The sequence below is a fragment of the Nicotiana tomentosiformis genome, chromosome 12 (assembly GCF_000390325.3).
Source record: "Nicotiana tomentosiformis chromosome 12, ASM39032v3, whole genome shotgun sequence".
Classification (NCBI taxonomy): Eukaryota; Viridiplantae; Streptophyta; class Magnoliopsida; order Solanales; family Solanaceae; genus Nicotiana; species Nicotiana tomentosiformis.
This window is the reverse complement of record NC_090823.1, coordinates 108350691-108365462: the sequence shown is the minus strand read 5'-3', so window position 1 is coordinate 108365462 and position 14772 is coordinate 108350691. Positions and strand designations below refer to the sequence as shown.

The 14772-nt window shown below is 33.4% G+C and overlaps 1 protein-coding gene across 1 annotated transcript; it reads left to right on the top strand.

The window, feature by feature from the left end:
* The first annotated feature begins 1468 nt into the window (after nucleotides 1-1468).
* LOC138903203 (uncharacterized) lies at nucleotides 1469-2464 on the top strand. Its single transcript, XM_070191134.1, has one exon. The coding sequence runs from the start codon at nucleotides 1469-1471 to the stop codon at nucleotides 2462-2464; it is 996 nt and encodes a 331-aa protein (XP_070047235.1).
* Nucleotides 2465-14772: the final 12308 nt, after the last annotated feature.

The window sequence follows — 14772 nt, the reverse complement described above, 5'->3', positions numbered from 1 at the left end:
TTTGGGTCGTGTAATCAACCATCGGGCCCACATGCCCAGATTACGAAATTCTTGAAGAAAACCATTACCTATTACACCACAAACCCAAATATATAATTTTTTTCCCAATTCCATGTCCAAATTCAAGGTAAAATCCAAAAAAGCCGAATTATGGGTTTTCTCCTAAAATCCAACAATTTTCATAAAGTTTCATATTTATATCCACATATAGTCCATGTATTTAACTCACAATGTATTCAAGAAAGGAAGATTGAAGAGTGGTATTTGATTATGTAAAGATTAGTATATCACTGGACAAGAATTATGGAAAGTCAATCATGAGTTTTTAAATAGCACATGAAGAAAGATCTAGCAAGAGCTTACAAAGAAATATTGTTATGGAAGGAATGATATAATCAAGGTGCAAGATTGTGGAATTATAATGAAAATGATCTCAAATCTATACGGGATCATTTAAGTGCAAGATCCAAAAGCAATTCCTTGTATTATTTAAAAGCATGTGAAGAACTTCTTTATGGAAATATCTTTTTGGTCAAATCTAATCATCTTTAGATATAAAAGGCAAATGAACATGGACAAGGAAGTGCAAGCTGCCAGAAGCAAAGAATGAACCGTAGTAGAAGGTATCAATTTGCGCAAATCAAGCAGGACACAAGATCACAAAAATGCTACTGCATTTATGAAGTATAACGGCTAGAGGGATTCGAAGATAGCATAAGAAGGAGCGATCAAAGACGAGAAAATTGATGCAATCTTCTATACAATTGTCTACCCAACTATAAGTTCTTTATTCTACTCTTAACAAGAATTGTAATTTACCTTTAGTAGATTTACTATGTACACAAAAGAGTAAAGAGAGACAGAAAAATATTGGAGAGGCGGTGTGTACTTAGAGGTTGTGTCATTATTCGTTTCTTTGGTGAGCGAGTAAAAATCAACCTTTTGCGTTGTTGGTGAGCGTGTTAAAACCAACTCTTGTTTGTTGTTTGTGAGCGAGTAAAAACTAACCTTTTAAACGTTGGTGGTGAATGTTAAAAATCACACAAGGTGTACTCAACTCATATTACAAAGAGCTAAAGAGATAACCTCCTTGTAACCCAAGGGGACTGGAGTAGGATACCACATTGGTTCCGAACCAGTATAAAATTCCCGGTGTCATTTACCTTACTACTTTCATATTTTATTATAAGTAATTACTGTTTATTGAGATAAGTATTTGATTGAATCGAAGTTCTAACAGTATTGTGCAGGCTGTCTTCGTATTAGTTAACTAGGTATGAGGAATAGTTGACTAGAAATTTAAAAAGGCTACAATTTACCCCCCCTCTTGTACTTTCAATTGGTATCAGAGCTGGTCTTATATTTTTACTTTTGCTTAACAGTAAGTGAGAAAAGATCATGTCAGCACACACAGTTATCGGAGCCTTACTCCAAGCGAAGACTTCTGCATTAACACCCCCATACTTCAATGGGCAGTATTACTCACTGGAAAGTTCGAATGGAAGCTTTCATCAAATCTTATGATGTTAATGTATGGTGCATCATCAAGAAGAGTGACTTTCCTCTCCTACAGCCCAAACCAGAAAAGAAACTAGAAGGATATGTATCTACTGAAACCCTTAATATTGATGATTATACTGATGATCATATGACGATCGTGCAGATAAATTCAAAGGCACAAAATCTATTATACAATGTTATAAGCGGAGAAGAATTTGAAAAAATATCAAGTTGTGACACAACCAAAGAAATGTGGGATAAACTAAAAGTTACCTATAAAGGTACCGGTAAAGTAAAAGAGACAAGGATAAATCTTTTGATTCGTGATTATGAGCTGTTTCAAATGAAGGATGATGAATACATTGAAGACATGCTTGGCCGATTTAGTAAAATAGTTGGAGATATAAAATTCTTTGGAAGACTATATTCAAGTGGTGAACAAGTCAGAAAAATTCTAAGAAGTCTACCCACTTTATGGCAACCAAAAGTTATTACTCTTGAATACGGAGATCTCGACAAACTATCATATGATGAATTTCGTGGAGACCTTATAGCCTTTGAGCAAACCCATCTCAAAAAGCATGGACATGAAGAAAAGAAAAAGAGTGTTCCCTCTAAATCAACTATTACTGAGTCTGAAGGTGAAGATGAAGAAGAAGGAGACAAACATCAAGATTATATTGTATTATTTTCTAGAGTTGTCTCTAACACGACGCGAAGTAGCAAGAATAATAGAATAAGCAAATCAAGTTCTAGAAAAGGTAATGAAATAAGTGAGAAGAAAAATAATGATAGAAAATGCTACGAATGTGAAAATTATGGTCACATCCAAGCCAACTATCCAGAACTAAAAAAGAAACTATCCAAGGGAAATCAGAAGAGAAAATCTTCCAGCGTATGGAGTGATGAATATATACCAGATAAAGATCATAGTGGAGCTACCAACCTTTGTTTCATGGCATGAAGTGAACAAGTGAGAAAAGAAAATCTTTTGGTGCCTGGAGTAATGAAGATATATCGACAACGATCATGAGGAATTTACAAGCAACTGCTTCATGGCCCCAAGTGAAATAAATGAGGTAAGATCTCATGACTGTGACAAATGTAATGAACTTCAAAATATCGTAGAACATGCTTTAGAAGATATGAGAAAAATTCTTGATGAGCTCAAGAAGACTAAACGGGAGAAGAAGAATTAGAAGACCAAACTTGAAGCAAGTTAAAAAAGAAAAAGGAAGAGTGGGATATTCTACTCGAAGATTATCAGGTTGAAAATGACTTACTTCAAGAAGAAAATGTGGAACTTCACAAACAAATAAATAGTTTGCACAAATCTTCCCGTCATCTTTTTGATTGACCGAACAAGTGGGCTCATTTTCTTAATAACTCCAAGTTGACTTACAAGGGATCTACTAGTAGACGCTCTACTTCAAACAAGTCGACTCAGGAAAGCTTCAAGTCGACTAAGACACCTGCTGGTAAATACTCTACTTCTTTTGTTACATGTCACTACTGTGGTAATTTAGGACATAAGGCGTTTGCATGTAGTTATGACAAAAGCCATATTAGATCAAAATTTATTTGGAGATCTAAACAGTTACATGTATCTCCAATTATACAAGCTACTAACCACGAAGGACCCAAAAAGATTTGGGTACTAAAAATAAACTAATTTGTTTTGCAGGAATTCCTAAGTCCATCCATAAGAAGGATCAATGATATTTGCATATTGACTAGTCAAGGTACAAGCTTAATATGCTTCAAAATTCATATATATTCTACAAAGGATAAAGGAACTATGACGTATGATCTAAAGCTGAAGTGACCAGTATCTCTAAGGTTTGTTCAAATTCTTTTCGCTGCATTAGGTGATGCATACCTAATTATTGGTTCAGTGAAGTATATCATGGTATATACTTATTAGTCACGTATATACAGTTTGAATCCACTAGCTAGATCACATTGTTATTCTATTCAGTGTTATTTTTATCCATGACTTATATACTTTAAATAGCTTGAATGCATGTCTTGCATGAACCGTGTCAATTGCATAAGATATTAGGAAGTAAGCATGCAATTTTATTAATATCATACAAACTTGATTCATGCCTACATGTGTCTTATATTATTCTTGAAGTGAATCATTTGTGTAATATTTACTTTCTTGGTAAAAATACTAATACTTCACTCAAGACTAAGGAAGTTATTTAACTTTGAGGCAACTTCTGCACATGAAATATTTTGGGCAATACTCAAAAGCCTACGCACGAAAGGTATGTATTTCTATTATTAAAGATTATTCGCTTTAATTGGGTATGTTCTAGATCTATATTAGAGGACATCTTATGTGAGATGTAGAAGGAAGAAAAAAAATCAAGTGTTAATTATTTCTGTCTTTTTTTTTTGAAAATGCTTACCCCCACCGTGGTAAGGAATCTGGAAGATTCATGATATTCTTTTAGCATTTTACTACTAATAATTCTTCAGTATTTGGAAGTGTAATTATAAAGTCGTTTTTACACGGTTTCTTTTGACTAATATCTTTTTAAGCAGTTTTGTGAATAAGGATGAAGAGCATATTTCGAGAACAAGCAATAAGCCAATAAGGATACATTTGCACAAGCTGGATAAGGAATGCTTGTGCTAAGCATAACAAGTTCAAGTCGAAAGAATTCGAATGAATTGAAGTGTGAGAATTTTATTACCAAGTCAAGTGAGCTACTATAATTGATATTCAGCAACGAGCATGATGAAAATGGTAAGGCTATGAATAACAATGGTAAACTTATAGCCCAAGATTTTACAACAAGAAGGTTTGTTTTTTCATTGAGATTATTGTTATATGATATCTTTATCGTCATCTTACAGAGTTTTAAATATTTTTTATATGTTTGAATTAATTTTATAATTGAAGAATATTCTTTTTAAGCATTCCCTAATGTTGAGAGTTTTCAAATAGCATTCATGTGACCAAGAAGTTTTATTTCTCTTTCCAAAAATGATTTTTGAAAGGCATGAAATTGTATTTTTAAAGTTGCACAATTTATATTGACAATATTATATTTCGAAGAACTCATATAAAGGTGTATCAAGAATTCTATAAGATTTTGCTAGGTGGTCGAATTCGAGATGAGCATGAGGGAGAATTAACATTCTTCTTCAAGCTCCATGCCAAGGAAGAAAATGTTACTTACCAAGCCAAATGCACAAAGGGGCAATTCAAAAGATTTGATTTGAAGAATTCAATAGTCACAAATCATTCTGTGAGCCCTCTACTTCTTTAGACTAGGATAAAAGTGGTGTACAACAAAAGCAAAAATGATTTATGTCACTTATTTTGAAAATTTATTTGCGCAATGAAAGCAAAGCTCTTCAGCCCCATCTACAGCTAAAAGTGGATACCTCTCCATGAGAAGATATTTTCTCATTTGAGGGAAGAAATTGGTATTACTAATGATGTTTCTTGTATCCTTTCATGGTAAAAATGATCATCTTGGTTCTTATGTGCTTAGTATTTGTGTGTTTCCAAGTATATTTTGCAATCTGCCTAAGGCTCTAGGAAGCTACAGATATTTTTGAATCAATTCAAATATCTTTTTCTAATATTCTTGTGATCTTGCATGGTTGAAAGTATTTGACTAAAATTCTCACTGATTTTATACTCAAATTGATATAAAGTCCTCCAGTCTTTTTTGAAGTGATTATATACTGTGCACCTATTGTGATTCGATGGCGCCTTTAAGTTTTTTTGAAATGAGTTTTCATATTGATTATTTTCCAAAATTGTCGTATGATTAAAAGTTGCTAAAGCTTTTTAATTGCTTTAAAATTACTATTTTTTACTTTCAGTTTGTGTGATTCTTAAGCACTCTCATTAATTAGACACTTGGTAAGGAGAATATATTGCGAATTATATTGGTCTCTTGACTTTTATATCCTTAGGTTCATGTATTTGGTATACGTACACCCTTTTGATGATGACAAAAGAGGGAGAAAATATATGGTACAGAACTTTCCTTGCAAACGTTGTAGATAAAATGCATGAAGGCAAGGGGAGATAACCGAGGAATGCATAGAGTGATGAGGGGGAGTTAACACTTGATGTACTACCTATATTTCAAGAAGATTACTTCAGGGAAGTAACCAGTTTACCTAGCATATTTAATTACAGTCTTTGATTAACTCTTTGATTAAATTCTCTTATTTTGTACTCAATGGTTTGCCATCATCAAAAAGGGGGAGATTGTTAGCCTCAAGGTTTCACGTATTAATTTTAATGATAACAAACCAACATAATTATTAATCAAAGAATATTTACTTGTGGTAATCTTATTCTTGCACAGGTTTGTTCAAGGAAGAAGATGCTAGTAAAGATCCAAAGAAATATGAGGAAGAGAATATCATGTGAAGAATTTATGAGCGAAAATATTATCAAGGAAGATACTGCATGGAAGAGATACTACTAGGCCAAGGAAGAATATATTTTCTATGGAAAGAAAATATATTATGGGTATAGTATATCTATATTATGAAAATTATTCCCATAATTATATAAATAATAAATGGTTATCGAGATCTTCATATTGGAGACAAAAATCAAGATCCAAAGTCAAAGGAAGAGGATCTTGAAAATCTGTTGGGTTATCTAAATAAGAGCTCAAAGTTGTACAGCCAGAAATCTACCCTAAGTAGAAGAGTACAAGAATATTTTAGCAATCAGATAAAGGTTATAGAATATCTATTTACAAAGTGATACGGTGTGGGGAGGAGGTCAAAAAGAATATATGATCAAGGAAGAATGAAGTTGTAGGAAGAAAAGAGTCTGAGGAGTTTACAAGGCAACGAAGCTGTCCGAAGGAAACTGTACTACAAGGAAAGAAATAGTTTTCACTATAAAATGAGCATATGTGCAGTACGAAACAAATAAATTGGTCCGGTGAATAAGGAAAGAAAAGCACGTTGAAAAACTATAAAAAAGGAAGATTGAAGAGTAATCTTTGATTATGTAAAGATTAGTATATCTCTAGACAAGAATTATGAAAAGTCAATCATGGGTTTTTAAATAGCACATGGAGAAAGATCTAGCAAGAGCTTACAAAGAAATACTGTTATGAAAGGAATGATATAATCAAGGTGCAAGATTGTGGAATTAAAATGAAATTGATCTCAAATCTATTCGGGATCATTTAAGTGCAAGATCCAAAAGCAATTCCTTGTATTATTTAAAAACATGTAAAGAATTTTTTTATGAAAATATCTTTTTGGTCAAATCTAATCATCTTTAGATATAAAAGGCAAATGAACATGGACAAGGAAGTGCAAGCTGTCAGAAGCAAAGAATGAACTGTATGAGAAGGTATCGGTTTGCACAAATTAAGCAGGACACAAGATCACAAAAATATTACTGCATTTATGAAGTATAACGGCTAGAAGGATTCGAAGATAGCACAAGAAGGAGAGATCAAAGATGAGAAATTGATGCAGTCTTCTATACAATTGTCTACCCAACTACAAATTCTTTATTCTACTCTTAACAAGTATTGTAACTCACTTTTAGTAGATTTACTATGTACACAAAAGAGTGAAGAGAGACAGAAAAATATTGGATAGGTAGTGTGTCCTTAGAGGTTGAGTCATTATTCGTTTTTTGGTGAGCGAGTTAAAAGCAAAGAGTCGTTGTTGGTGAGCGAGTAAAAACCAACATTTTGCGTTGTTGGTGAGTGTGTTAAAACCAACCTTGGTTCATTATTGGTGAGCGAGTGAAAACCAACGTTTTAAATGTTGGTGGTGAACGTTGAAAATCACACAAGGTGTACTCAACTCATATTACAAAGAGCTAAAGAGATAACCTCCTTACAACCCAAGTGGACTGGAGTAGGATACCATATTAGTTCCGAACCAGTATAAAATTCCTGGTATCATTTACCTTACTGCTTTCATATTTTATTATAAATAATTACTTTTTATTGAGATAAGTATTTGATTGAATCGAAGTACTAACAGTATTGTGCAGGCTGTCTCAGTATTAGTCAACTTGGTCTGAGGAATAACCTCTCTTGTACTTTCAAGAAGATTGGTTGATGAGAAGTCGAAGCCAAATGAGTTGGCTAGTCAAATTGGCAATATTGCATTGTATAACTCATTTGAAAGGTTTGCAGATACACCTTTTGCAAGAGCAGCTGAAAGAAAATGGCCCAGTCATAGAGGAGGAAAAGTTGATGATATTATTGTTATTGTTGCTTACATATAGAGGCGGACCCATGACTTGAATGCGATGGGGCACTAATATCTTTACATATGCCAATTGGTAGCGATAAAGTTTTGGCGTGCAACTCTTGGCGTGCAACTCGACATATGTTGTTGGTTCGCCGAAAGGAATTGTTAAGGGGAGGAAGAGAGTTTATATTTTTCTACTTGTAGAGAGGGGCTACACTTTGGGGCTTTTTATTTTTTGGGAGGGACCCCGAAAAGAATAAAATTAATTAAACCGACTATTAAGTAGTATTAAATTATAATTGAATTCGAAAAGGATAAATTCATAATAAAAAGGTAAACCAGTTGACTATTAAGTATTAAAAAAAGATGCACTTCCTCAGACTGCTCCTAGGGGAAAAGTCCCAAAACCAAAGACAGCAAGAGGATCTTCATCTGCTGGAAAAAAGGGGAAGGGGAAGTGGACCTGCAACTGCAGAATCATCTGCTGCTTCAGGGGGAAAAAGCCAAGAACTGTTGGCTTTGGATGCTACACTAATACAGAGACAGGAAGGATAATCCTTAATGTAAGAATCTTGATTTCTGGTTTTGTTTCTGGTTTATGTAGCCTGGTTTGTGGTTATTTTTGCAGCCTGGTTATTTTTATTTACTTAGGTTTTTGATTTTACAATTACAGTCTGGTTTGTCAAGTGAAAGGGTTGTCAACCATGGGACTAGAGTCAGGAGCACAACTGATGTGAATCTGGATGATGGAATTAGACTTCCAAGACTTAGATGGAATGGGAGAGATGCTATTACTACGTCGCACCTGCAACAAATGAGTGCAAGTCGATGAAACAAAGTTGGAACACAAGCACCAACTTAGTCTTCAACTCAAGTGATCATGGATAAACTAGCAAAATAAAATTAGTGACAAGTCAAGATTATGATGCAACACTTGTTTTTGTTCAAAACTTGCTCTTTTTGTTGAATGTGGTTTGCTGCACTAACTGGTATCTTTTGGAACTGGATTATGTAATATGCCAGCACTTCTTTGATTTGCAATGAACTAAGTTCCATTCCTTTTGTACTACTGTCAGCCCTTCTTTTAGTAGCTTCTACAATGAAGTAAGTTTCATTCCATTCATAAGACTAAAGAATTGCAGTAAACACTAACATTAAACACTAAAGAATTGCAAATTTTTTTAACACAAACAAAGAACATTGCGTTGATAAGGCAGTATCAATTACACAAAATAGGATCCCTACCATCCCAAGTACAACAGCAATGAACAAAAGTAGAGTAATAGTTCCCAACACTAACTACATTAACTAGCCTAAATTACAAACGATTTTCCCAAAAACTTGGCTCAATCCATCAACAAGAGCAAGAACCACAACAAAGCCATATGATTAAGGCCACTAGTAAAACAACAAACACTACTGTGTTCCTCTATTTTTTTTGTTCGATCTCTTTCTTGATCAAATGCCTTCACTGTCTTCAATAAACCCCATATAACTCTATTCGCTTGCTCAGGAAACTCGTCCTCAAATCATCTAAAATATTTACATCCTCCATCGTCCTTCAAAAATAAAAATGAACTGATATAAATCAATGACAAATAAAATCATATAAAATAATTTTTAGTGGAATACACTTTCTTTGCTAATTTTGCATACAAAGTACCTTCTTCCTGGGTTAGCAGCACTCCATGAAATTTTCAGTTCACCCGGACGACCACATCGATACCAGTCAACCCTTTCGGTATTTTGGGACATTATTTAAACACAAATTAAGAGAAGTAGAAAGAAAGATTACGTCAAAAATTCGACTAGGGAGGATGGAGTTCTTTCAATTTGAAATAAAAAAAAGCTCTGAATTTTACTTTTTGATGAAGAATTTAGCTCAGCTGAAATGAAAAGAAATTAGGGCTTGGAGAAGATAACAATGGAGAAAGGGGTTAAAATAAGGAAAATAACGTGGGGGTTTGGTTTATTACCGTTTGAATAGTCCATGTCAGCTTTTTTTATAACCCTCATGCGCTAAACATATGTGATTCCCACACAAGGTGGCCCTTGTGTTTTTTGTGTCTAAGTGACACAGTAATAGCCTTGTTATAGGATTCAAATGGAACAGTCTCAAGATTAAGTGTCATAGTGTAAAGGGAGGACAAATTTAATAACGTGCCGATGTATTCTGCCATAAATGTAGCTGCCAAGTTTCCATCCCGCGTCCCCAAGCACATAGAGAAAGTCTAGCCATATACTCAATCAAAGCTATCATCCAGCCTTTTATGTTTTTTGGGACACCAGCAAATTATTAAAGGGGTCCTCTATGTATACACTAGATATATACGAGATATATATACATTGTTATTTCTGAGATTAATGGGTTCTGGTGACCCCTCTACCTCATAGGTAGCCCCTGCTCACATCCAATGACTGATGAAGTGACTATTTGGAGAGGAAATTGAAGAAGCAGAAAAATAGAACCCAAAGAAGTGGAAAATTAACGTATTTGTTAGGTTGCCTATATTTTTTGTCTGCACTTGAACATTTTACAAATTTGTATAAACAATATGAAGCACAAAAAATAACGTGCACAAATTACTGTAAATTGCATAGTTACTGATTCCTTATGAATAAAAATTAAGGAGATCTACTCATTTGGAATCCAACGATTATATACCTTTTTATGGTCAACTTTGGCGTTCATAGCATTCTTTCTACATTTTCATATTGCCTCAGAAGCCTTCGTGAAAACATGGATAATTGTTTCTTCAGTATCATATTTAGTTTAATCGTTCATTAATTAGATGAAATATTTGCAATTATATTTTTAGGATGACATACGCAGATTTCATAGTACAACAAGAAGTTTTGTAGTATTGGTTAGTTCTGAACTATACCTTTAAGTTTCCTACTTTGAACAATAAATTTAGAATTTGCAGGGGAAAAACATTATTCTTCCTTTGACAATTAAAAAGAAAAACTTATATACCGCCGAAGAAATCCCAAAGTGATTTTTTTGTCTTATGGTGAAAGGAGAAGGCGCAGTGAATTAGTCATAAAATTAGAGAAACAAATCCTCTCTCATAGAGTAATAGTTATATTATTTTAGTTAATAAAGAATGAAATATTAACTTGCGCACACATAGGGTGTGTTTGGTATGAAAAAAATATTTTCCTTAGAAAAAATTTCCTGAAAATAATTTCTTGAAAAATAAATAATTTTCTTACTTATTTTTTGATATTTTGAAAATACTAACAGACGCACAAATATTTTCCAAGAATGAATATATTTACAATTCTATGATTAAGTAAATTAAACTTTGGTGGTGTGTAAAAGAAACTTTTCCTAATGGTGAAGCATGTGATGAAACTTTTCCTAATAGTTAAAGCAGCCAGCCATAATGAACTAACTGGATTCTCTTGAACTTCACATAAGTGTTGAAAATTAGAGAGGATCTTCCACTAGTACACTAATAACGGCCTACATGACTGAAATTAGAGTCTAACTACACAGTATTTTGGAACTATTTTGCTTGTTATTTCATGAAGTTTGCAGTATTTATTTCATGCACAAAATGCAATGGTATTGTTATTTCTTTTTTTATTTTTATTTTTGTGGGGGGAGGGTGAGGGGTTTGGGTTTTGTTTATAATGTGGTTTGTGTGCACATCAACCATTTCATCGGTATCCGCTACCTTTCTCGAGCATAAATATGATGATATTGTTATAACAAAATATCCTACCAAATGCGTATTTTACTTCAAAAATTATTTACAGAACTTATTTATTGTGGTAAAAAATATTTCCGCACGAATATCAACTCTTACATAGGTATATGCTTATGAAGTTATGCTATAATGAAAGGGAAAAAAAGAAGAGGAAATATCTAACTCAAGATCCATCCAAAATCACAATATATCCCAGATTATTCTTTTCATTATTTCATTTGTGAATATCTTCTGGCTAATGACCCAACAAAGGGTTCCAAAATCTGAATATCTGACCAATCAGTAAATGAGTTAAAATCCTAATTTATTTCACCCAAAAATGAAAAAATAAAATAATGGACAAACCAAGAAAACAGGGGTTGGCCAATATGTATACTTTATTTACTTTGATATATATATATATATATATATATATATATATATATATGCATCCATCCACCTTTATATCATAACAAGTTTACTATAAACTTTGATGATGTTGGAGAAGCCTTTACAAATCCATTAGGTCTCCCAAAAAAAGAAAAGTAGACAACAAAAGGAAGAAACAGAAAGCAAACTGAAAATACTAGTCTTGTAACTAAATACTGTATGATCTTTTAGTAATCAGACTGCTTGATCTTGACCTTAACTTTGTCTCTGCTTTGGAATGGGAGCTAAGACAATAGAGGAAGAAGAAATGGCCGCTTTAAGAGTAGTTTTGGTGTTAGTGATAGGTTTGGCCTCTGGTTTTGAATCATCTAAAATTTCATCAGTCTTTCTTGTGTTGGCCAAGAGATTTATTTGCTGTGATGTGCTTTCTCTGTGGATTGTATTCCGAGGAGGGAAGAAGAAATCTGTTGGAAAAAAGTTGTATTGAAGGCCAGCCATGAGGAAGTGGTTGTGTTTTTCTTGCTTGTTGTGAGTCAAATTGTTACGGCTGCTCTCTTATTTATAGACTCACATTTACAAATTAAAGGCGGTGCCAAAGGATCCAAACAACAGGGTTGGGTAGGTGGGGAGGGGATACAAAGTTTGAGATTAATTAGCAAAATATATTCTACACAACAACGTATCTAGTGTATTTTCATGTCTAGATCGGAGTCTGGGAAGGATAATGTATAAGTAGACTTTACCCCTACTTCGAGAAAATAAAGAAATTATTTACGGTAGATTAGCAAAATATATTGTATGAAAATGTAAAAACTTTTGAAATAAAATGGTGTTTGGCCAGTTGTGAAATCATTCAGATACTAAATATCTCGATTCACCAGAGGTTTTAATTAACCTCACTTATTTTTCTTATTTCGGTTGATAATTGAACTCTGATCTTTCGTGATTTTCATTTATTTTATTGATCGGCATGCCACATCCCAAGGTGCAATTGTACTATAGTACTCCCTCCCGTTCACAATAAGTGATCATTTTAACTTTGGCACACCCATTAAGGAAATAAGAACTCCTAGAGGAAAAAAGATGTATTAACTAAATAAACCTTAATTAATTATTATTATCTTGACACATTTATTTTTAAGCAAATATATGTCACGACCCCAAATTTCCTTTGTAGGAGGTCGTGATGGCACCTAGTCTCTAAGACTAGGTAAGCCTAACAATGCGGAATAGTCATAAATATCTGAAATAAATAAACTACAATTCAAATAATTACAACTCTCAAAACCCGGTAGAAATAAGTCACAAGCTTCTAAAAAATTATTCTCAATGTTTCTATGTATCAAGGTCTAAAGAAAAATAAGGAAGCAACATAAAATGATAGAAGGGGACTTCGGAGTCTGTGGACGCTAGCATATATACCTCGAAGTCTCCTTGCGCAGGTAACTCGCTGACGTCTAGACTGGTAAGATATACCTGGATCTGCACAAAAAGATATGCAGAAGCGTAGTATGAGTACACCACAACGGTACCTAGTAAGTGCCAAGCCTAACCTCGGTAGAGTAGTGACGAGGTCAGGTGAAGCCCTGCTGGAATATAATAATGGCATGTAAAATGTTTAACAATATAGTAAAATAAAATGACATTGAAAATGAATCAAGTAGTATGTCACATTTAATTACACCAAATAATGGCAAATAATTACCTCGTGGAAACAGAACATAATTCTTTTCAACTTTAAGAAATCACAACAATAATCAAAGGCAACTGCGGCCATAAATCAATATCAACAAGAGCACTCACGAGGTACCGCCTCGTAGTCCCAAATCATAAGCAAATTCACAATATCTCATTTCCTTATCTCACCGCGAGAGCCTTCACAATTTATTTGAAAGAAAATATTTTTTCCCGAAATAGCATCCCGCATTTTAGCCATCCTTATCACACCGCATGATTTCTAGTAGTTCTCCCCTACTAGCTACGCGTATCAAGCTACCCTTATCTCACCGCATGCGTTTTAATACACAGACCTTATATCACCGCATGCGTATCAATATCACAATATATCACAATTTGCACCTCAAGTGCTCAAATAATTTAACTTGCCAAAATAATTCAACAACAATATTTTTCCACAATAAAGAGCTCACGGCTCATGCCAAAATAAATCATCAATAATAGTTTTTCACAATAAAGAGCTCACGACTCCATCACAATGAGTACGAAAATCTTACAAAAATATTCAAGAGTAAATAATTCAGGAAAATAATATTATAAAATCTTTAATACGTTGCTTCAATATCAAGTTTAAAAATATCAAATACTTCATATTAATAATATTTAATTTAAATAAAATCAACCTTCAAATAATGCACAGTATAAAAGAAACTAAGTTTCAATTAAACAGGTAAAACAATTTATAGGAAAATGTCAAACAAATTTAAAGTATATATCTCAGATAAATGATGAAGAATATAATAAGATAAAATAATTTAATAAATGCGAAACAATGATCTACACAATTTAAAAATATATTCTTTCACATTTAGCCCGTGTACATACTCGTCACCTCGTGTACACGACTTTCAACATATTTCAATAATCACATTCATATTAATTCTAGGGAAAATTTACCCCACACAAGGTTAGACTAGTCACTTATCTCGACTTGCTCCAATTTAACCAAGTATTATGCTTTATTCTCGATTTTCCGACTATAATCGACTCGTATCTAGTCATAATTAATTCGATACAATCAACAAAAATTATAGGAATCAATTTCATAAGAAAATACTATATTTTTCAATAAAATTCGAAATTAGCTCAAACATCGCCTGTGGGGCCCACGCCTCGAAATCTGGCAAAACTCACAAAATCCGACAACCCATTCAATTACGAGTCCAACTATACCAGTTTCACTAAATCCCGACTCTGAATCGATACCGAAATCTCAAAAATTCGTTTCTATGAG